This window comes from Microplitis demolitor, chromosome 1 (genome assembly GCF_026212275.2).
Source record: "Microplitis demolitor isolate Queensland-Clemson2020A chromosome 1, iyMicDemo2.1a, whole genome shotgun sequence".
Classification (NCBI taxonomy): domain Eukaryota; kingdom Metazoa; phylum Arthropoda; class Insecta; order Hymenoptera; family Braconidae; genus Microplitis; species Microplitis demolitor.
The window spans coordinates 14748493-14771653 of NC_068545.1; the positions used below are offsets into that span (position 1 = coordinate 14748493).

At 37.1% G+C, this 23161-nt stretch overlaps 2 protein-coding genes across 2 annotated transcripts in view; both read left to right on the forward strand.

Annotated features, from left to right (window-relative positions):
• LOC103577712 (uncharacterized) overlaps nt 1-23161 on the forward strand; it is a 54016-nt gene that overhangs the window by 22027 nt on the left and 8828 nt on the right. The gene's annotated exons all lie outside the window — the stretch shown is intronic.
• Nucleotides 15979-16359, forward strand: LOC106694117 (uncharacterized). Its single transcript, XM_014444324.1, has one exon. The coding sequence runs from the start codon at nt 15979-15981 to the stop codon at nt 16357-16359; it is 381 nt and encodes a 126-aa protein (XP_014299810.1).

The window sequence follows — 23161 nt, forward strand, 5'->3', positions numbered from 1 at the left end:
TGACTAGATATAATCTTGTCTAACATTGTATCTAGCCCAGATCTAATCAAATCTAACAATGAGATTTGAGCATGTCTATGCATTAGATCTGATCAGATAGAAATAGATCTGCCGAGATATAATTATATCTGGTCAGATCTTAATCATTCTCCCCGGGTAGACCATCCATTTTAATCAAGTTCCGGGGTACAAAAATTATATATAATTATTAATTATATAGAACTATACATAATTAAATTTCCATACAATGTATGAAATAAATTGTAAAATTTTTGTTCATATAGTAGAAACTCTATACTTTTCATTAAAATATTTGTTTTTTGTGAGTCCAAGTGTTAGTTCTAAGAAAAATTATTCATGGTAGCATTCATAATAAATATTTTTGTCATTATGTAATGTAGAATATAATATATAACCACAAAAAAAGTAACTTATCACTCTGTCAAATAACAGAGGCGTACTCGTGCCAAAATTGCTTCCAATATTTGAATATAACACTTCTGAAATAAGTTTCTTACCAGGGACACTACAACTGGTGGGCGCGATCTCGTGGCGAGCACCGAACTACTTCCGCTGCTGCTTATAGCATCGGTGACTTCCCTCTCCTACAAATATACATATATAACTTTACTCCCAAGTTATTTTTCTCTTAGTTTAAGCTTTTTTATCTTGGTTAGAGCATACAAAAATTTTTTCCTTAAAAAAATAGCACTTAATCCGAGAAAATTTATTGTCTTTAAACAAAAAAATATAACATTGCTTCAAATGACTAACACGCAGACTCAGGTAATGATTGGAATGGCCAGGATTGAGTAACCTATTTTGACCCAAGCATGAGCCAATATAAACGTGCCAAAGCTAGGTTCCCCAGTGCTGAGCCAAGGATGACCCCTTTGTTCAACTCTGGCAGCTCTTGCATGAGTATACATTTTTTTCTTTTGGGAGCTCTTGTAATATAAATAATGAACAAGATTTCTTTGTAAAAGTTTATAAAAGTTTTTCCATTTGTTTATAATGATTTTTTAAAGTTATCAAAAATTCAAATATCTGGCTAATGTTATAAAAAATTTTTTTTTTCCTAAATCGTGAGTTTCGGTTGTTTTTGTATTAATTTATTGCGTTTAGTAACTTAGCTAAAAAATTTGTAACACTAATTGTTTGCAAATTTGTTCTAAACAAATAGACAAATTGAAAATTAAAAAAAATTTTTTTTGTCATCCCTAGTAGGAAGGGACCACTGAATAAGGCTCGGACCAGGCATTGGCCAGTCGTCATGCCAGAGTTCCGAACCTTGGCACGAGGCTTGGCTAAACATCGGACCAAGGATTAGCCCAGGCCTAGGATGATAACTATGTCGCCAAGCCTTGGCAAACAAAAAAACCAGGCTTGGACCAAGCCTTAGGAAACGAAAAATCGAGCCTTGGCCAAGGCTTGGGAAACAAAAAATCTGAAGCTCGCCCAATGCTCGATCTAAAATATTATTATTTAAATTAATTAATATAATTAAAAAAAAGTTTGATCACATTTTTATCGGCATTACATCGGAGTGTAATTAACTAATTTCTGAATTAATAGGAAATATCGAACAAAATTATTTGGGCACTACCGGGGTTTGAACTGAGATCCTTCTGTTTACTAGGCCAGGACGGTATTCACTGTGCTAAATCTGATGTCCAGATAATCATGATTTTTTTGTTTGTTAAATTATTTAAATACAATTCAATTCAAATATATTAGATCGTAAAGATGAGGTGACATGTAGTTTTCTTTAATGAACTTAAAATTGTCTGTTGAGTAATGGAAAATATTTATTAATTTGTAATTTCATGATTTGATATAAATGAATAAATTAAGAGTAAGATCAAGTAGCACTATTAGGAAAGGGGGGGGGCAAAAGGGGTAGAGTAGGCCAAACGAAGTACTCCCAAAATACTTAAAAAAAAAAAAAAAATTTTTCTTTTTCGTCTAATTGCTATAAATCCAATATATTTGCGCATTTTTAGCCCTCCACATGATACCTGCGGCGAAATGGACCATCCGAAAATTCTAAAAAAATGATTCATATTTAATCATCAAATTAAAAAAAATTTAATATATTAATCCACTTTTCGGCTGATTCTCTATACCTGGGGCAAATCCAGCCACTAAAATTATTCGAGGATAATATTTTATTTATTAATTGATAAACTTTTTGAAATAATGCTAAATAATCTGTAATCTAAAAAATAAAAAAATACGTTTTTTGGGTTCGAAATAATGGCAAATAAAAAATATAGAATTGCTTTTTTCTTTTTTATTGAATAACGATTAGTAATTAAGCTAATCGAAGGGAAACGATTTATTAAGCCAATGATGTGAAATGTTATTTTTCTTCATGTAGAACTTTTTTTTTCAACTTTTTTTAAAGGGTACCCCATTTTGCCCGCCAAAAATAAAAATTTCATGTTTACTAAAGTTTTGTACATAGCAGTAACTAATCAAATGGAAATTATTGATATTAATCGTATATTCGGTAGACCGAGTATACGATTATGCACTGGTCTTCTCTATATACATATATACATATATACATGTATACATATATATATATATATATATATATATATATCTACATATATACACATTTAAAGTTGATAATTTGAATATTAAATAAAAATTTAACCCAGGCTGAGGCATAGGCCAATGGTCAGTTGCCAAGGCTCGGCTTGACAAAAATTAAACTATCGGGCCCAGCCTCGGCCGATCCTTGGGCCAATGGTCAGCAGCCAAGGCTCGATTTAACAAAAATTAAACTATCGGGCCTGGCCCTGGCCGAGGATCGGGTCAATGGCCACTACCCAAGGCTCGGCTTAATTTAATGAAACCAATGGACCAAGCCTTGGCCTAAACTTGGGCCAATGGTTAGCTGCCAAGGCTTGGCTAAACGTAATCAAACCATCGGGCTGAGCCCTGGCCGAGGCTTAGGCCAATGGTCAGCTGCCGAAGCTTGGCAAGTGACGAAAGGGCTAAGGCTCGGCCTATAGTCATCCTGGGCGATTCCTACCTGGGTCATTTCACAGTCTTAATAAAATAATAACTTTAAGGAAAAAAAATTTTTCTTAAAAAAACATTTTTAATGTTTATCATTGTTTTTTTCATTTATCCACCATTTAAATTATTTATTAAAAAATAATTTTTTTTTCTAAAAATCATCATTTACAATTCTCAACATAATTTGGGGAGAAATTTTTTTTTATTTGAATTTCATTGTTTATGTTATAAACGATTTGTTATAAACAAATTTCAATTTCAATTATATTTTGTTCCGATGCTTTAAAAAATTACAGATACAGCCATGTACATAAAAGTTGTAGAAAGAATGTTTCTCTATTTTTTATTAAATTTTAAAATACTTTACCCCATCAAAATTGAAGCGGTCAACTATTTTATTAATTTATAAATTGTTATAACTTCCAAACTATTGATGAAACGGTCTTTGACATTTTTGAAGATCTTTTAGAGAATTTATTGATTTATATTATAAATTTTTTAAATGCTCGAAATCTATTGTTACGTTCTGGCTCTAATTAAATTTAAATAAAAATTTTAGAAATTTTTTTTTTTTGGAAGTCTCGAATTATTTATTCGCCACGGTAGGCGAATAAACAGTTCGACACTTCTTAAAATCATAAATAGATAATAAATTGATAAATCGTTGCTTTGTTGGCAATATTATTTTATTCATCGCCAACAATGTAACGGAAATCTCTTGCGATAAGAGAATCGCCGTGGCTCGCGAATAGTCTAAACAGATGACGACGCATGAGACCCGGGCCACGACGATTCTCTCATAGGAAACCTGAGATGCAACGTTAACACTTTGACGAATGTATTTAGTCGAAGAGCAGCAGGATCAGGCAGTTAATCGCGAGATCTCAAAGAGCACGAAACTCTGTACAATTAACTGACTTATCCGCCTGTCTCCATTGGTTTAAAAGAATAAAACCTAACAAACCTTTACATAAAATTTTGTCTGAGAACCTTATAAGGGGCGAGCGCTTACTAGCTGTTTCACCCTTCCTTTGCTCAGAGCGCTTACCAGCAGTTCGGGCTCCTTCACCGCCTATCATAACAACCTTTATGCTTCGAGGCCGACGTAGCAGGAGATCAGGACGTGCTGTACAGCTCGGTCGCGTACTTCAAGGCATTATCGCGGACCTTACACAAGGTCGACCGAGAATAAGATCTGAGGAAGTCCTTATTAAGCCGGTAACGTTAATAATACCGCGAGTGGTTGCCAACGATTCGATTGAGATATCAAAATCCGGTGTTGTTGAGCCGTTGAGCTCATGTGTTGTCGAGCCGTCGAGCTCATGTGTTGTCGAGCCGTCGAGCTCATGTGTCGTTGAGCCGTCGAGCTCATGTGTTGTCGAGCCGTCGAGCTCATGTGTTGTTGAGCCGTCGAGCTCATGTGATCTGATCAACCAATTACAATCATTTGTCCTCACGGAGGAGTCGAATCTCCAGAGCTCAGTCCGTTCAACCTCAGGCGAGACCCCAGGGGAAAACCCGGCCTTCTGGACCGGCATCAGCGACCATTGGCAGTTAGTTTCCGTGGACGTTCCATTCCGAGGCCTATTTCCAGGCCACCGGCAGGGACGTGTACGCACCTGCGGAGGAGAAGAAACTACGCAAGAGAGGGGTTATTTGGGCCGACTTATGGGGCCCATAATCTCCACCATGGTAAGTCGTTAAGTTTTTTTGAATAAAATAAAAGAAGGTCAACAGCTGACGCACCTGGGGTCTATTGACACCCTAACGACGTCAACCTGGTCGATTTAAAATTATTCTGTCTGATTAATGGATAAGCCAGAATGTAACATTAGTGCTGTGACCAGCGTGCTGTTGAGTTTCTTTTATTTTATTATTTGATTTTAATTTAACAAAGTGTTGCAACAGAAATTCAATGAAAAGTGACCGCGAGTGTTTCCCTTTCGTATTAAAAAGTGTTTAATGTTTTTTCACAAAAATTATTATTATAAATACTCGCGACCACTCTTACAGTACGGAAACTGTTATAAAACGTTACCTAGGTATTTAGATTTAACTTGAATTAATGTGAACAATATAATGATAACTGTCTTAGATCTCAAATGAGATTTTATCTTGTTTGATCTAATGCAGGTTATCTTTCATCAATGCTTACATTATTACTATTCATCATTTATTAATGCGGTCTAGTTTGAAAATGATTTCCTTCGGCATTCTCAATTGCACAAAGGAAAAAATAATAATCAGAATTTATCAAAGCAATTAGGTCTAATTTAAATGGACTTAACGATTTTTTTTTATTTCAAGCAGTGAATCAGTTTTCGAAAAATATTTATATTAAAATTATTAATAACTGTGTAGTGATAATAACAATTCCCTTGGTAACTTTTCTGTTTAATTATTTTACTAATTGCATTAATAAATACTGAAATAATTGAGAAGGCGTTAGGAAATAATTATTTTGCAAAATGGATAAACGAAGAGAACCTATGACGGAGGAGGAACTCCTCGAGCTATCAGAAAAACTCAACGAACAGTGTAGAATGCACGATGATCGGGAAACAGATCTGGAGGCCCGGGAACGGCTACTTAATGACCGATTAAGTGACCTTTCGGAGCGGGACCAAGTTAACATTGAAAAAGAGTCAAAACTGCGCGACCTTGAAGCGGAACTGCGGAAAATGGAAATTTCTTTAGGAGAACGCGAGCTTGACTTAAAGTCACGCGAGTTAATAAATCGGGGTGAACCAAATGAGCTCAAGGCCGAGTTTGAACGTCGGTTACAAGAATTAAAAAAGCGTGAAGCAGAATTCGGTCAGCTTCTTGAGCAGGCTAAAAGCATGCAGACAGAGCGTCTGAATAAACGCGAGGCTACATTAGCCAATCGGGAGCGCGAGCTGACGAATATTCAGGAAAAACTGGACAAACGAGAACGCGATTTGGTTGAGCGAGAAAACGCGGTCGCTGCTCAAGAAAAAGAGTTGCGGAATGACTCCAAATTATTGCAAAGCTGGGCTTCGGAGCTCAAGCAAATGAAAACGGCCGTCGTGACTAAGGCACCAAGTGTCATCCAGGAACTCAAGGAGGAAATGTCGCAACTAAGAAACGGCGGGCCAAACGAACTCACATGCAACGCAAACATTACAATCAAGGACGCGTTGTCTTACGTACCTACCTTTGATGGTACTAGCGCCGCGGTTTCGGATTTCATAAGATCGTGTAGTCGAGCCTGTTCCATGCTCGCGCCGAGCGCCGAATTCATGTTTTCAACACTTGTACGGCAAAAATTTAAAGGCGACGCTCGGATCGCCGTGGAAAACATGGAATACAGCAATATGAAGGAGTTCGAAAATCTTCTTCGCACTGTTTTCAACCGTCACCGCTCTGCGAACCAATGCAAGGCCGAGCTAGAAAATATTATCATGCGACCCAAAGAAAATATGGTTTCTTACGTAAACCGTGCTCGTACGATTTATCGCGACATTGTGCACGCGGAAACAATCGAAAGAGGTACGCTTCTAGAATCGGAAAAATTAAAAATTGAAAAAGATGCGATTTCGGCTTTCCTCAATGGTATTCCACCTCTACTGCAGGTTCAATGTTTATTGAAACCACACGATACGTTGGAACAAACATACGCGTCGTCGATAGCCGCGTTTAAAAATCAGGAATACAACGCAAAGCTCTTCCAAACTCCGGTTTTGGTTCCAGTAGCTCATATCCAGAGTAATCAACCTGACAGGTCTAAGCCACCTAGGCAAGAGCACCAGGTGGAAAAAAATAAAGAGCTCCGCTGTAATTTCTGTAACAAACGCGGTCATTTCGAAAGGAATTGCTTGCAGAAGAAGAGATCGAATAACAATAATAATAGTAGATTTGATAACGATAATAAATACAATAATGGGGACCGGAGAAACCAGAACGAGGGATCCGGTAATAGAAACAAACCTTGTGGTAACGATAGAAAACCCGAGAAAAATCGGGAGGGGTGCCCGTGTTGCGGTAAGGTAAATCACAGTTCGGCAAACTGTTTTAAATTTGCAACGCTTGTACAAACTCGTTATGGGACGTCGGGAAACTCCAAACTCCCGGGGAAGAACGACGACGGGTCCCACGAGAGTCCGAAACAAGTTCAAAGCCCGCCGAAAAATCCTTTCGAGGTCGCGCACCAGTCAACGTCGCGACCATCGTAATTAATTTAAGGAAAACCGAGGTACCAGCTATTTTGGTCAAAAGCGATGATACCAAAACTTATTTAACGATCATGCTTGATTCGGGTTCGGAGGTAAACATTATAAAAATTGGGGCGTTAAATAAACCGCAAGGTATCGACGAAGAACATAAATTGGCGCTATTGGGCATAAATAAAGACCCAGTATATACGGTTGGTAAAATCCACGTAGAATTATTCGGTTACGGTATTGAATTCAATGTGGTTGAAGACGACTTCCCCACAGTTCATCCCGCTATTTTGGGTGCGAAATTCTTTAACGAGTATGGCTCTAGATTCTTCTTCGATCGCAAATTATTTACGTTTTACGATGTCGAAGTTCCGTTCTTTGAAACGGAAATCGAAGATTGCCTCCAAGATCTGTTACCGTGATTAACATTAAAACCACTCCCGATTCATCTGACTATGGATATGTACCTCGAATATACTGTGCATCCGAACTTGGAATCAGAGGCACATTTGAAACCAACAATAACGGTAGTACGCTCTTACGGGCTTACAATAATTCTGATACTGAAATTTCTATTCCTAGGCCTGTGGTCGATTTACAATCTCCTTTATGGCGGGATAAAAGCGATATTTCCACTAAATTAAAACTAGTAAATTTAATTCATGATTTTCCATGCGAGCCTCAATCAACTGCTACTGATGCAGATAATGTAGAGCCTATCAGGGCTATTCGTAACTCGCGATTGTCCAAAGACATTGGGTCGGAAGTCGGGGAGGAACTAAGAGATTCAGGGGTCGTAGAATCAAGGGTATTCATGATCTCTGAAGATAGTAAAACGCCGGAGCGGGCACAAGAAGTGACCAACTCCGTGCACGTTACCGAATATTTATCGGATCGGCAGCGCATGGAAATAAAAAATTTGATATTTGAGAATCAAGACTTATTTTATTTATCTGGAGAAAATCTCGGATCTAGAAACGAGATTTTACATCGTATAATAACTACGGATGACCATCCAGTATTTAAGAAACAATATCGCTTTCCTCCCATACATAGGGAGGAGATCTCGAAGCAGGTCAGGGAATTAGAAGAAAAGGGTATTATTAGACCCTCAGAATCAGGTTATTGTTCCCCGATTTGGATCGTTCCTAAAAAGGAAGATTCTTTCGGTAATAAGAAATGGCGTATGGTAATCGACTTTCGTGATTTAAACGAAAAAACTTTTACAGTCGTTTACCCTACGCCAAATATTGTTGAAATAATCGACCAAATAGGCAATGCAGAGTACTTTTCAACCTTTGATCTAGCGAGTGGTTTCCACCAAATCAAAATTCACCCAGACGATATACATAAGACAGCTTTCTCTACGCTAAATCAGCATTATAAATTTGTTAGAATGCCGTTTGGGCTGAAAAATGCCCCTCCGACATTTCAAAGATTAATGAATAAGGTTTTGGTAGGACTGCTTGGCAGGGGTGTCTTTGTGTATATGGATGACATAGTCGTCTACTCAAAAACATTTGAGGACCACGTCGCAAAAATTAAAGAGTTGTTTATGTGTCTACGTAAAGCGGGTTTGCAATTGCAACCCGATAAATGTAATTTATTTTTAAAAGAAATTAATTATTTGGGACATATAATATCAGGAAATGGCGTTAAACCGGACCCTAAGAAAACCGACGCGGTCGAAAAATTCGCGATACCTACGAATGTTAAAAAGGTTTGGGAATTTTTGGGTCTGACCGGGTATTATAGAAGATTCATTGACAACTACGCGAAAATAAGCAAGCCACTAACCTCCCTGCTACAAAAAGACGTAATATTCAAATGGGGTCAGGGTTAATCGGAAGCGTTTGAGACGCTGAAAAAGAAACTTGTAGAGTCGCCGATTTTACAATTTCCGGATTTCTCACGAGAGTTTATCATCACAACTGATGCTTGCGATTACGGAATCGGGGCGTGTTTAAGCCAAGGAGAAATAAATAAAGATAAACCTGTGTCTTACGCGTCTCGCTTGTTAAATTCAGCCGAACGCAACTATTCGACCATCGAAAAAGAAATGCTCGCGATAGTCTACGCGGTGAATAAATTCCGGCCGTCCATCTATGGAAGTCAATTCACGTTAGTTACTGACCATAGACCCCTCACATGGGTTAACTCGGTATCATCACCAAACTCTCGAATAGTGAGGTGGTGATTAAGCATGGAAGACTACATGTATAAGGTAGTTTACAAGCCGGGTCGCGTAAATTCAAACGTGGATTCTCTCTCTCGAAATCCGGTTGACGAACCAGAGGAGTTTACTCCTGAGGCACGGGTCGGCCCGATACGGAAATTTGATCCAGATAAAACGGCAATGACGCCGGACGAAACGAGCGAAGATGACTCTACCCCCGGGGTAAAACGGACGAGGAAGCAGTACGATCTTAGACGCAAAGTACGCGTTCTTAACGATCCGGAAAACAATGATACCGAGCCTGAGCAGGTAACCCCTCCAGTCCGATTCGTATTTAGACCCCGCGAATGGCCCTCAGCTCCACCTGTGCCAGAACCAAATCAATCGCCCGCAAATGATCATCAATCTGCGAACGATTCTAGCGACGATGATGAGGTGGTGGTTTCGGATAACGAAGATCGAAGTCGTCACCAGATTATTCCCGAGTCGGACGACGAACCAATGATGGAAGACGTGGACGCGGACGACGAAGCTAACGGTAACGAAGATGATATCGGAGAGGAGCGTCTCCAAACCGATGGAGAAACGTCGGAATCGGAAGACGATAACATCCAAGGTCGCAAAGACGTGGATCAAGAAGACAGCGATGAAGGAGAGTATGCCCCGCTTCGTCCACGAGCCAGGCGAAAGCATACTACTCCCATGACGCGAGAAATAGCTCCGAACGTTCGCGAAACGCGTGATCGGTTGTCAATGCAATCAGATAATGTACTAATATTCACTAATGTAAAAGGGAAACCTCGTGACGAAGGAAGCAAAGACCTTGCTGACGTCTTAGAAATTCCCGCACAACTAACTTTCTGTCGAGCTACTGTAATACCCTACAGGGGAAATAAACGCTGTATAGTAGCAGCACCTAAATACAGAGATACTGACATCGTATCGGTCGAGGATATCCGAGAGACATTGGCTTCTGTATATAATATAGTAATGGAACTAGATCTAGAGTCATTTAGTGTGGCAAAAACTAGTAAAATAGATGATATAAATTGGCTGACAATCCAAGAGGAATTAATTGATGCATTCACGGACACCGAGGTTAAAATAACTATTTGTCTTAACCTCGTGCGTATCCCAAATTAGGATGAAAAATTAGAAATTTTGGAGGAATACCACGGTTCAGCCGTGGGAGGTCACAAGGGAATGACCAAAACGTATAAGAATACGACAAAATTTTTTCTGGCCTAAAATTAAACAAGATGTTATCAATTATATTCAAAAATGCTTGGATTGTCAACTGAAAAAGTTAATTAGAGTTAAGACAAAGCAGCCAATGGTCCTCACGGATACCCCTGATGCTGGGTTCGACAAAATCGGCTTAGACATTATGTACCCAACGCATACTTCTGCGTCTGGAAATAAGTACATATTAACTATACAGGATCTCCTGACTAAGTTATCGATGGCAATCGCTTTAGAGCAAGCAACAGCCGTAGACGTAGCACAAGCCTTAGTAAATCGTTGGTTTTGCTACTTTGGGCCTCCTAAGGCCATACTTACTGATCAAGGAACAAACTTCCTTTCGAGTCTACTTAAAAATATTGTAAAAAAATATAAAATCAAACAGTATCATACATCTGCATATAGACCTCAGAGTAATGGGTCGGTGGAACGATCTCACCACGTATTACAAGAATACTTGAAAAATTATATAGGCGAGAATGGAGACTGGGATGAATGCCTAGACATAGCCTCATTTTCATATAATGTAAGTGAACATGAGGGTACGGGATTCACTCCATATCAACTGGTATTCGGGAAATTACCCCGTCTTCCTTCTCGCATACAAACTATTGAAGAACCTAATGAGACATATGCAGGTTATTTAGAGCAATTGTTTAGACGGATAAGACAAGCTGAAGTGATTGCCAATGAGAACGTACATCAGGCTAAAGCTAGATCAAAATTTTATTATGATAGGAAGATAAACCCACACCAGTTTAAACCTGGAACTAGGGTATTCATACTACGGGAACCAAGGAAAAGTAAAGGAGACCCGCAGTACACCGGTCCTCATGATGTAATCGCGATCAGTCGAAACGAGACGGCCAAAGTAGATATAGATGGGGTGGTGAAAATGGTTCACCTCAACAATCTAAGAATATCTCGAATATAATTTTCAGATGACCGGATTGGTAATACTGCTGGGACTCCTTCCCTTTTCCTTGGGCCTGGTTGGATATGACTGCAGCGGGTCGTCAATGAATATGACTACGCTATCACTGTTAGATGTAGGGGAGTGCAATTTCCCCGCAAGGAAAGCTGAAACTGAAAAGGTAATCGTAAGCCTATTACAACCGGCTGAAATAATTCACGTTCACGTGATCGAGTGTAAGATATTGATAAATAGAGTAGTGCAGCGTTGCGGAATGCACTCCCATACATCCTCCGTGTTAAACGGACGTAGGGAATACTATTTAGATATGGATTATACTAGATGTAAGAAAATGCACGAAACAGGTGCAATCTGGCTTTACGATCGAGTCTACATGATCGACTTGAAAATGAACACTACAAACTTTAGACAGGCGATATTAGCCGGCGATCATCATATGGACGGTACGTGTGCGGAAGGTGTCTTTAGTGATTCGTGGGGTACTTGGGAAAAAGTCGTAGCCGATGGGTTATTTGAAATATCTCTTTCCGATTATGAAACAACGCTGAACACTAAAACTAATCAAGTGATTTTAAGATCGGGAACGCGATGTGACGCGCAGAAACTTTCTTGCGTTACCAGTGAAGGTATGACAGCGTTCTGGAGCGAAACTCCAAAAGACTCGTGCCTTATGAAATACGCGTTGCTCTACCACGGATCGGCTACAAGAATCATCGGGGAAGAGGGACATCCAGATGTCTACTCACTCACCACAGAAGATATCACCTTCGCGCTGGCTCAGCGAGGTGAGGTAGAAGTGTGCGGGCATAACGTTATCAAAACGGAGCACCCGAAGCTTTTCATAGTGGTCCTTAAAACCACGGACTACACCATGCAAATAGAAGCGATTAAGACCGAGGATACGGATATTTTCGCGTATGTAAATAGCAAGTTTATATACGTCGAGAAATTTATAAGGCAGCAAATACAAAACCTCTACCATGACGTCCTCGTTAGACGTTGTGAGTTAGAGCGTTCGATATTGATGAATGCATTGGCCTTGTCATCACTGGCCCCAGACGAGTTCGGTTATGCACTTATGAAAAGCCCAGGGTACTACACCACCGTTGCGGGTGAACTAGTGCACATTACAAAGTGCCTACCTGTGCCCGTGCACGTACGTCAGGACGAACATTGTTATCAAGAACTTCCGGTAACGTACAATGATCAAAGTTATTTCCTAGCTCCAAAGTCAAGGATACTCCTGAAAAGAGGGACTATCATCGAGTGCAACGCTATTTTACCCACAGAGTACTTCATTGATGGAGCGTGGTACCATTTGACGCCTCAAGGTATTCGGGCACCGACACCACAACAACTACAACCACTGACGGTCCCGACTTGGAACTATGAAAACCCAGAGCATCTGGCAACATCAGGAATCTACTCTCCAAAATATTTGGAGAAGTTACGAAACCGGATAATGTTTCCGGCTGAGAGACCAGCACTGCTCAATTCCATAGCCATGGGAGCAGCTGGAAGAGACATACCTGCAGGAAGCATCAACGTGCTGGGATTATTCGACGAAGAAGCGCTAGAAAAATTAGCGCTCACCACAGGGCAGAGAATCTGGCGAAGTTTAATTGACTTCGGATCCGTTACCGCTGGCATATTGCCAATTATGTTGGTATTGCGACTTCTGAAGTTCATTTTGGACACGATATTTCATGCATACGCATTGTATGGCATATGGGGCTGCAGCTTAGTCTTAGTAACAGCAATATGGGACACATTGGCGAATCTCATACTGCACCACCATCACCGCAGAAGGTACGACTTGGATGTAGAGAGTCAAAGAAGCAAGGCTCCCATACCTCACCCGAGGTCAAGTATATCAATTATCGATGAAGAACCTGAACCTCATAAGTCTGCGCCAACTCAAGAAATATCATATGCAGAGCTGAATCGACAACTCGAAGATCAACCACTGAGGTCCAATATCCATGAGTGTACAAACAGTGAGATGTTAGCTCGTTTGAGAAACCGTGCGGAAAACCGCGAGTGAACATTGTGAGTGAAAATCGCAAGTGAACGCGAGAGCCAGATTGTGCCAATTTCATATAAACATTTTAGAAATTTAAGGGAACTGTCTTGAATGCAATAAATTAATTTTTAAGGACCTGTATTAATTACCTGTTATTATCAGGAAAATTTTATATTTGTCAATAACTATACGCAGTATATTAGTACCAGATAACTAAAAATGTTTACAAACATGAATTTAGGTTTAATTACTTTGTTTATTATAAGTACAGATAAATATAGGAGTTGCTAACTGACTTAAGTCGGGAGGTAGCTACCTCATTATTCAGTATGAATTACGACTTAAGCAGTTACTTCTTGAGTAACTTAGAAATTACCGCAAGGCGGACGTATATCAATACGAATTTAGATTAATCATTTCAATAATACCAAACGATCGAGTCGGGAGGCAATTAAATTCCTAGATACTAACGTTTAGTTTCATACTACTAAGTTTAAGTAACTTTATAAACGTTGTGTCTCAGGTATAGGTTTAAATTCTACAGCCAAGAACTCTTCTTTACAGTATTCAAAATTGATTTTAACTTTTGGTTTATATAGAGTCAGTCACATGATCAATTTAAATTTATATCGAGCCACTTTATTTATAATAGAAGTCGCACCGATTTTATTAAAGCGCCGCGACTTACTTAAGTCGGAAGGTGTTACGTTCTGGCTCTAATTAAATTTAAATAAAATTTTTTTTGGAAATTTTTTTTTTGAAGTCTCGAATTATTTATTCGCCACGGTGGGCGAATAAACGGTTCGACACTTCTTAGAATTATAATTAAATAATAAATTAATAAATCGTTACTTTGTTGACGATATTATTTTATTCATCACCAACAATGTAACGGAAATCTCTTGCGATAAGAAAGTCGCCGTGGCTCGCGGATAGTCTAAACAGATGACGACGCATGAGACCCGGGCCACGACGATTCTCTCATAGGAAACCTGAGATGCAACGTTAGCACTTTTGATAATGTATAATACCAAGGAGAGACAGAATCAAGGCAGTCGATCACAAGATCTAGAAGAGCTAAGAACTCTAAATAAAACTGCTGGCTTGATCCTGTCACTCGGACTTTAAGGCAAAAATATATATCCGTACTTTACCAAATACGCACTCCTTATTTTAAACTTTGGGCGCTGTCACCGGCAGCCTAATAATCTCATACCTCATATTGGGCGCTGCTACCGGCAGCCTAATACTCTCATCTGTTTTGGGCGCTGATACCGGCAGCCTAAGCACTTCCCTTTCGCATCCCAAAAATTCATGCCGAGAAGCCGAAGGTCAGGCAAAAAGGCCCAGTTCCGCCGGATCATTCGAACGATCCACGAGGATCTCGGTCGTTCAGTTCACCAACGTTCCCGCCTAGAGATCGTTGCCGAGGAACTCCTCCTCGATCCGGTAACGTTGGTCATTCCAAACCCGGTTAATAAGTTACCAAGTTCTGGTATCGCGTCGAGTGAAGTTCGTGACCCGTCGGGTTCTGGTGGTATTATTCAGCAGCTGGTGTCACTCGCTCTTAAGGAGGAACCGGGCCCTCCAGGCTCGTCTTGTCCAGAGGAAGCATCAAGGGAGAACACAGTCTTCTGGACTGGTATCAGTGAGGGTTGGCAGTTGATTCCAGTGGACGTTCCATCCGTCCGTCCGCCTAGTGGGAGTATCCCTTTCCACGACCCTCGTTACGGGTATTATTCTGAGGCCTATTTCAAGGCCACCGGCAAGGACGAGTACGCACCGGCGGAGGAGAAGAAACTACGTAAGAAAGGGATTATTTGGGCCAACTTATGGGGCCCATAATCTCCACCATGATAAGTCATCAAAACATTTTCGCATAAAATAAAGGAAGGTCAACAGCTGACGCACCTGGGGTCTATTGACACCCTAACGACGTCAACCTGGTCAATTTAAAATTATTCTGTCTAATTAATAGATAAGCCAGAATGTAACACTATATATATACATACACTACCGTCCAAAAGTTTGGAAGCACACCTGTTTTCAAACAAAACAAATAAATGCCGACTAATAGCGGTAAAAATTAGCAATAATCTTAAGTTTTACAACCTTTTACGACTGTCTACACAAACACAAAAGGATTATTATCCTACATTCATCAAGTTTTAAGGAATTCCTTAATATTGACGAAACACGTGTTTTATGACTTAATCCGTCGGCTACTTTATCCTATGCAATGGTGTAGTTTTATTGACAATGTTTGCTGGTTTTAACTTTTTTAGACCTTATTCAGTCGCACTTGAGCATTGGCACGTGAAAGTTGTGATATTAACATTGTCTGTATTCGAAAGATATCGGCTACTACTTTGACCGTATTTTTCTTCTGAAAATGGCAAAACGCAAGCAAATCACGCTTGAACAGCGAAGCGCTATTTGCACTCTACGCGAGGAAGGATACAGTGAACGTCAAATCGCAGAAAGGCTCGGAATTTCTTGTAAAGGTGTCCACTATACCCTTGCTAGAAAACAAGAAACGGGGAAAAATGAAGATAGAAAGAGATCTGGTAGGCCCAAATCTACAACAAATCAAGAGGACAACTTCATTAGAGTTCTTTCTAAACGGAATCGACGCTTAACTGCACCACAGATCACTGCAGCTCTGAATGATACGCGAGAAACACCCATTTCAACAACTACTGTTAAAAGACGCTTACTGTCTGCGGGATTAAGAGGATGTGTTGCTGCTAAAAAACCCAAACTAACAAATTGACATAAGAAAAATAGACTAGAATGGGCAAAAGCGCATAAAAACTGGACTATAGAACAATGGGAAAATGTCCTTTGGAGTGACGAATCAAAATTTCAGATTTTCGGATCCAATAGACGTGTCTTTGTACGCCGGTCAAAAGAAGAGAGGGCTTCAGAGGCATGTACAGTGCCTACCATCAAACATGGTGGTGGTAATGTCATGGTTTGGGGGTGTTTTGGCAACAGTAAACCCGGCAATCTTGTGAGGATAACCGGAAAATTAAACAAGGAAAGCTATTTAAAAATTCTCCAAGATTCTGCCATACCCAGTGGACTAAGTCTCATTGGTTCTGGATTCATTTTTCAACAGGATAATGATCCTAAGCATTCGTCTAAATTGTGCCAGAACTTTTTAAACAAGAAAAAAGCTGAAAACATTTTAAACATCATGCAATGGCCATCTCAATCCCCTGATCTTTCTCCCATTGAACTTGTTTGGGATGAACTTGACAGGAGGGTGAAAAGTCGTTGTCCTACGAGCTCAGAACATTTGTGGCAGCTATTAGAGAACGAATGGAACAAATTAGATAAAGATTATTTAAAAAAATTGATTAATAGAATGCCCAGAATATGTGAGAAGATTATAAAGGAGAAAGGTGGACACTTTGATGAAGCTAAAATTTAATCTAATTTACCATTGTATGTTATTTTTTTATTTTGTTTGAGTTAGTTTCTGTTTGATCTTTATTTTTTTATCAATACATTTAAATTTAAATGACTTAGTTTGGTTTTATTCGATTTTACCTTGCTGCTTCCAAACTTTTGGACGGTAGTGTATATAGATATATCAGTGTCATATACCTTTTTAACCTCTCTCGCATTTAATCTTATTAATAAGAGATAAGTATCAATTATAACTGGTATTTACCTATTTGTTTGTTAATCTATCATGAATAGAATCTCCAAATCCTTGAAAAATCTTTCAGCTTAATATTTAAATTTTAATTCCTGAATATCTAAATATTGGTTAGTGCTGTTTTTAATAATTTTAACGAACTTATAAATCTTGAATTTCTGGTGAATTATGTAAGTTTTTATCACATATTTTGTGACATGTATATTTTCGTTTCTAACACTGTTTACTCAAAACTAGTTTGTCAATGTGAGATTTTAGTAATACACTCTAAAACCAAGTGTGTTATAAGTGTGTTATTTTAACACATATTAAATGTGTTCTATGTTTACGGCCATCAGCGAAACTATAGTTATTTGTAGTCATTTAAAACAAGTTTCAATGGCGTTTCAATGTTATTTGAGAAGTGTGTTAATTTTGACTACACACTTGGTTTTAGAGTGTACGCGATCAAATTAGTATTGCTCGTAAATTTATATATAAATACATAAGAGCTCTCACAATAATTGAAGCGCAGATTAAAAATTTCGTATTGAAAAATTGACGCCAAAAATTGGATTTAACCTTAGTAAAAGGTACAAGGGCCGCCTTCGTTTTAAACTAAGCTTGAGCTACCGAAAAGTCGGGGGTTTGCTGAAAATTTTCGAAAAATCTACCTTCCATTCTGGCTGTCAGATGGCATTTTAATATTGAATTGATATTTGAAACACTCTATGTGTTTTAAACCCAAACGTTTAAAACATTTACTTCACATTAAACACTATATTAGTGTTTAGTTGGTGACTACAAGCATTTAAACGTTCAAAACGTTTTAAATTAAACACTTGGATTTGCAGTGTGGTAATCAGATTTCATAGAATGATAGTGTTTAATTTCATTCGTTTTAGGAGTTTCATACTTAATTAAAAAGTTCAATACTTGTTGAATGTTAGGGAATAATTTTAAGCAAAAAGTAAGAAAACATCAAATACTATACAGTCAATGAGATAACCAGAGTGGAAGTCGCAGGTTGCACCCAAAAAGATAATATGTAAATTACTAATAGTAAACGAAATTATCATTTATTAAAACAAATTATCCATTCACAGTCGAATTTTATTACCTCGGACAGCTAATCTACGAAGGAGTGAAAATTTCCTGGAATTTTCGATTAATTGAATGCTCCTTCTCTTTAAAAGAGTAAACTACACGCATGTGTTCTTACATCTTGTCACGTAGCGATTCAAACGTGAATCGCTGCGCGCACTTTTCTATCTCGCCGTGAATTTGACAACACCTCCTAGCTCAAATCAGGCGCATTTATTTATTAAAATTCATTATTGTTCAAATATTTATATTATTTTAATAGATTATTTTAGTATGATTTAATTATGGATTTATTGATATTATTGTTTATTATGTTTATATATGTTTTGATAATTATTCTGAATTTATGTAATTAATCGATATTTTCATTTCAGTTAGTAGCACACGTGCGCGTATGTTGTAGATAAAAATATCGACCGAAGGGAGAGTAAGTCGATATAGTGGGGATAAAAATCAATATTTTATCCAGCCATGTGGTGCACTAAATTAATTATTCTTTTATTATTTGAAAGAGATAGTAATGATTATGTTTATGTTTATTGATAGGAAATATTATTCGATTTATTATTATGATATAACTCAGGTAGTGTGACAATTTTATATATTTTATTTTAATTGATAATTTCGGGTCCGAGGTCATGAGAGGGGATAACACGTGAGTGATTACCCTCCCTCGGAAAAATCAAGGAAAGATATAGTCAGAGAGGACCGGAATTTTGTGAAGATAGGACGTGTTGTTGTCCGTGATTATTTCTGAGTAGATTGTTCTGGCCCAGTTGCCTTAATAAAATAATTACATAGTTAAAGTTTGTTTAATTTGAATAATTAGTTTTTTTATTATATTGAGTCAAAAGTATAGTTTGAATATCGTATGGTTGAATGGATCCAGAAGTAGTTTTTGTCAACGCCGGTAAGTCAATTGTGTTATCATTTGTTGCATCGGCTATCGCTGGTCCTTCAGTAGAGTTGATCGCGGTATTTATTTCATAGAAAATTGACACTGAGTTATATTGTTATAATAAGTTGAATTCGTTCGGCGCACGTTCCATGTACGTAGACGCGTCGAGCGAATTCCTTGAAGGATTAGACAAGGATAGCAAGCGTGTCTCCTTGTCTTACCCTAGTAGTTCACATGTTATTTTAAAAGTATAGTTGAGTATTTAATATTATGTCTCTGGTTAAAATTTATTTTCTAATTTAATGGTAATAAGAAAAGATTAGTATTATTATTTAATACAATTTTATTATAAAGAATTAAGCATACTAATTATATTGGGTAAAAGTTTGTAATTTGTAATTTGGTTTCTCCAGCGGATAATTTAATAATATTATTTGAATTGAATTGATTATTATTGTAACCATTTATTGAGTCTATTTAAATATATTTTGAATTGAATAATTTAGTAAAAGGAACCCAGTGATAGCCCATATTTATTTGTTTGTTTCCTGGATATATTTAGTAATAATTATTCCTTATTATTATTTTTTATTCATTATATATTTGTTTGGTTGTCATTCCGCTTGGTGTATACATTCTCGCTCAAGATTTTGTCCCGTGATCTCTCCCCTGATCGTTATTAGTTTTGTCCGTTTTGTAAAAACGGATTGGCGCCCTTGTGCACTAACCCAGCCTGAGGAGCTGGTCCAGGCACATCTTTAGTTTGTTTATAATTATTTATTATTTTTAGTAATAATTATTATTGTTATTTATAATTTTTTTTAATACACTTGGGTGACCACATACGACTCCGGGTTTATTTCACGTCTCCGTCGTGAAAAGAAAAACGGTTTACGTTATAATCTCCATGCATGATACATATAAAAATAAATAGATACATATAAATGCATACGATCGGGTGAAAGATAGCGCAGCTCGTAGTAGGGTTCAAAATTGAGGGGAAGTTCCAAGTTAATGGAATCCGTCTAAATGGACTTTGACTGTATAATTTATTGTCATCAATATAACTAATCTTTGATTTGGAGAGATGCTTTTCCAAACTTCCTGACGGCAGTGTGTATTAAATAAAAACAACTAATGATTGAAACCATTTTGTTTTTAGTATGTGGTCTTTTTATAAAAAAAAAAAAAAAATTAATATTTTTTGGAAATTATGCACTGCAAGCATTCTAATGGGAGAATCTTCTCGTGATAAAATAACGATAACTACTTTTTTTAGTTTTTTCTTGATCCTTGTGTAACATAAAATCTTATTATTTCTCGCGCCAAATACACTCGAAAATTCGTGCGTATGTTGGAGTATAACTGAATTAAACTTATTTAATGTACAATTACCATCATGTTATCTTTGAACATTTTTTTTGTATAGATACGAACTCAAGTAATTTATGTTTTCATAAATTCCTTATTCAAATAGAATATCTACGTTCAATTTTAATTGTTAAATACACTGAAATTTTACGGCATTTTTTACTTAAAATATAAAGAGTAATTTAATTAATATTTTCGATTAAGCTACCACCATTATTAAAAATAACATTTATTATAAAAATTCATGAGTTATTTCTTAATTAAATGAATTTTTATAAGTAAAATTATAAAATTACGGTTGTTGATTGCAAATAACAACGAACTAAAAAATGTATTAATTATTAATTGTAAATAATTTTAATCAGAATGTAAAAATATTTATTCATTAAAATTTATTTTATTTCAAAAAAAAATAATTATTAATTTAAAAAACCATAATCATAAGATGAATGGATAATTAATAGAAAAACCTAGATTAGCAAATTCTGGCCCAAGGATGGGAAACTATAGGTATACCCGAACTTGGATAATCCTACCTTGGCCCGAGTCTGGGTTGCCATTGAATGATCAAAGCTGAGGAACATAGTCTTGGCTTAAACTCGGGTAATCATTGGGTCGGCCAAGGCTAGGTTACTCAGTGCTGAGTCAAGGAGGGCCCCTTTGTTCAACTCTGGCAGCTTCTGTATGGGCAATGGTAACATATTGACTTAAATTTGTACAATGGAGAAATCGGGTAGATCCGCGAAACTAATTTTTTTTTGCATTGACTGGTTCTCAAGCCTGGTCCTTAATGGCTGTTAGGCAACGGTCTTATCCACTAGCCTGTTACGCTATACATAGAAGCCAGGGCTTTTTTGGTACCATTTGTTATTTAGACTAGTAAACTAAGGCTTGTCAGTTGAGTATTGGCTGAACCTTGTCCCAAGACTTGCAAGCCAACGCTTGTTAGTTGAGTATTGGCTAAACCTTGTCCGAAGACTGGCAAGCCAAGGCTTGTCACTTGAGTATTGGCTGAGCCTTGTCCCAAGGCTAGCAAACCAGGGCTAGTCACTTGACTATTGGCTGAATCTTGTCTCAAGCTTGGCAAACCAGGGCTTGTCACTTAAGCGATGGTCAGATGTCGGGCCAACCTTTGGAGACCGAGCCTTAGTAGCCCAGTATTGTGCCAAGACCGGCCCCGTTGTTAATATTTTTTTTCCTACAAGGAAAGTGACTATTCACTGCCGAATAGTGATTTTCACTAATTCGTTTTTAAAAATTACATACTATAAATTCAACTTTGACCTTGAATAATTTTTGAATAATTAAGACCGATTTTTTTTAGAGTGTTCCATTTCCAACAAAAATATCTATTCATTGTTCCGACGCACTGATTCGCTAATGGGTTAAGAAATTTTAAATTAAAAAAAAAATTTCCCATCTTATTTAAATGAGAAATTAAAAATTGTGATGAGGTGGTGGTTAATGTTCATATATTAAGAGCCCAAACTTTAAGAGAATTTTTTTTTTTTTTTGTCATCTCAAATCATATTTTCCGTACAATTTTCAAAAAAAAAAAGAGTCGATTTTTTTAGCGCAGTTTAATGTACATATATATTAGGGTGGCCCAAAAAAACCGACTATTTTTTTTTTTCTCGTGGCAGCAATAGTTTATATTTGTAAAATCATGACTATGCTGAAAATTTCAGCCCAAAATTTAAATATTTAAACGGCGCTTAAGAATTTTGAATGTTTCCGAGTGCTGTCTTTTGAACGTTTTCGAGCAACCCTTGAATATTAATAATAAAGCTTCTCCATTTTTTCACCATCAAATTGCATCGAAACGAATAAAAATATAACCCGAGAAATCGAAATAATAAGTTATTTACATACTTTTTTATTTTTTAATTCAATTTTTAAGTTTTTTCGCTTATTCAAAACTTACCAAATTTTATTGTTTAAGACTGTCCTGTGTATTTTTTGTTATGAAAAATTTATATTTTAGTGAAATGACAGTAATTGAGTTATAAAAAAATACAAAAACTAATTCAAAGTATTAGTTTCATATTATCAGTTAATATTGGAAATTCTTGTGCGCCGTTTGTATATTTAAATTTTGTGCTAAAATTTTCAGCATAAACATGATTTTACAAATATAAGCTATTGCTGCGACGAGAAAGAAAAAATTTAGAAGTAAAAAATCGAAATTTCAATCACTTGTTATATTTTCAAAATTCATGAGCGGTCTCTTAAATATTTTTTATCAAGCTGATTTTTGGAGAGGCTTCTTAAAACATCATAAGCCAACATATTTTCATAAGACTCGAAAACAAAAAATAGTCGGTTTTTTTGGACCATCCTAATATATATGCTTATGTTTGCCATTCTTTCATTTTAAATTGAGATAGTTATTATCTCTTTTAATATTATAATTTACGGTAAATATTTTCAAACAAGTTAATTTTAGATAGCGTCAGAAGTGTATTTATAAGTATGTTTCAAGCAGATCAATAAATCATACTGAAAAGATCGAAGAAAGATTAGTGAATTTTGCATGGGTGTGTCAGTATAATAAAA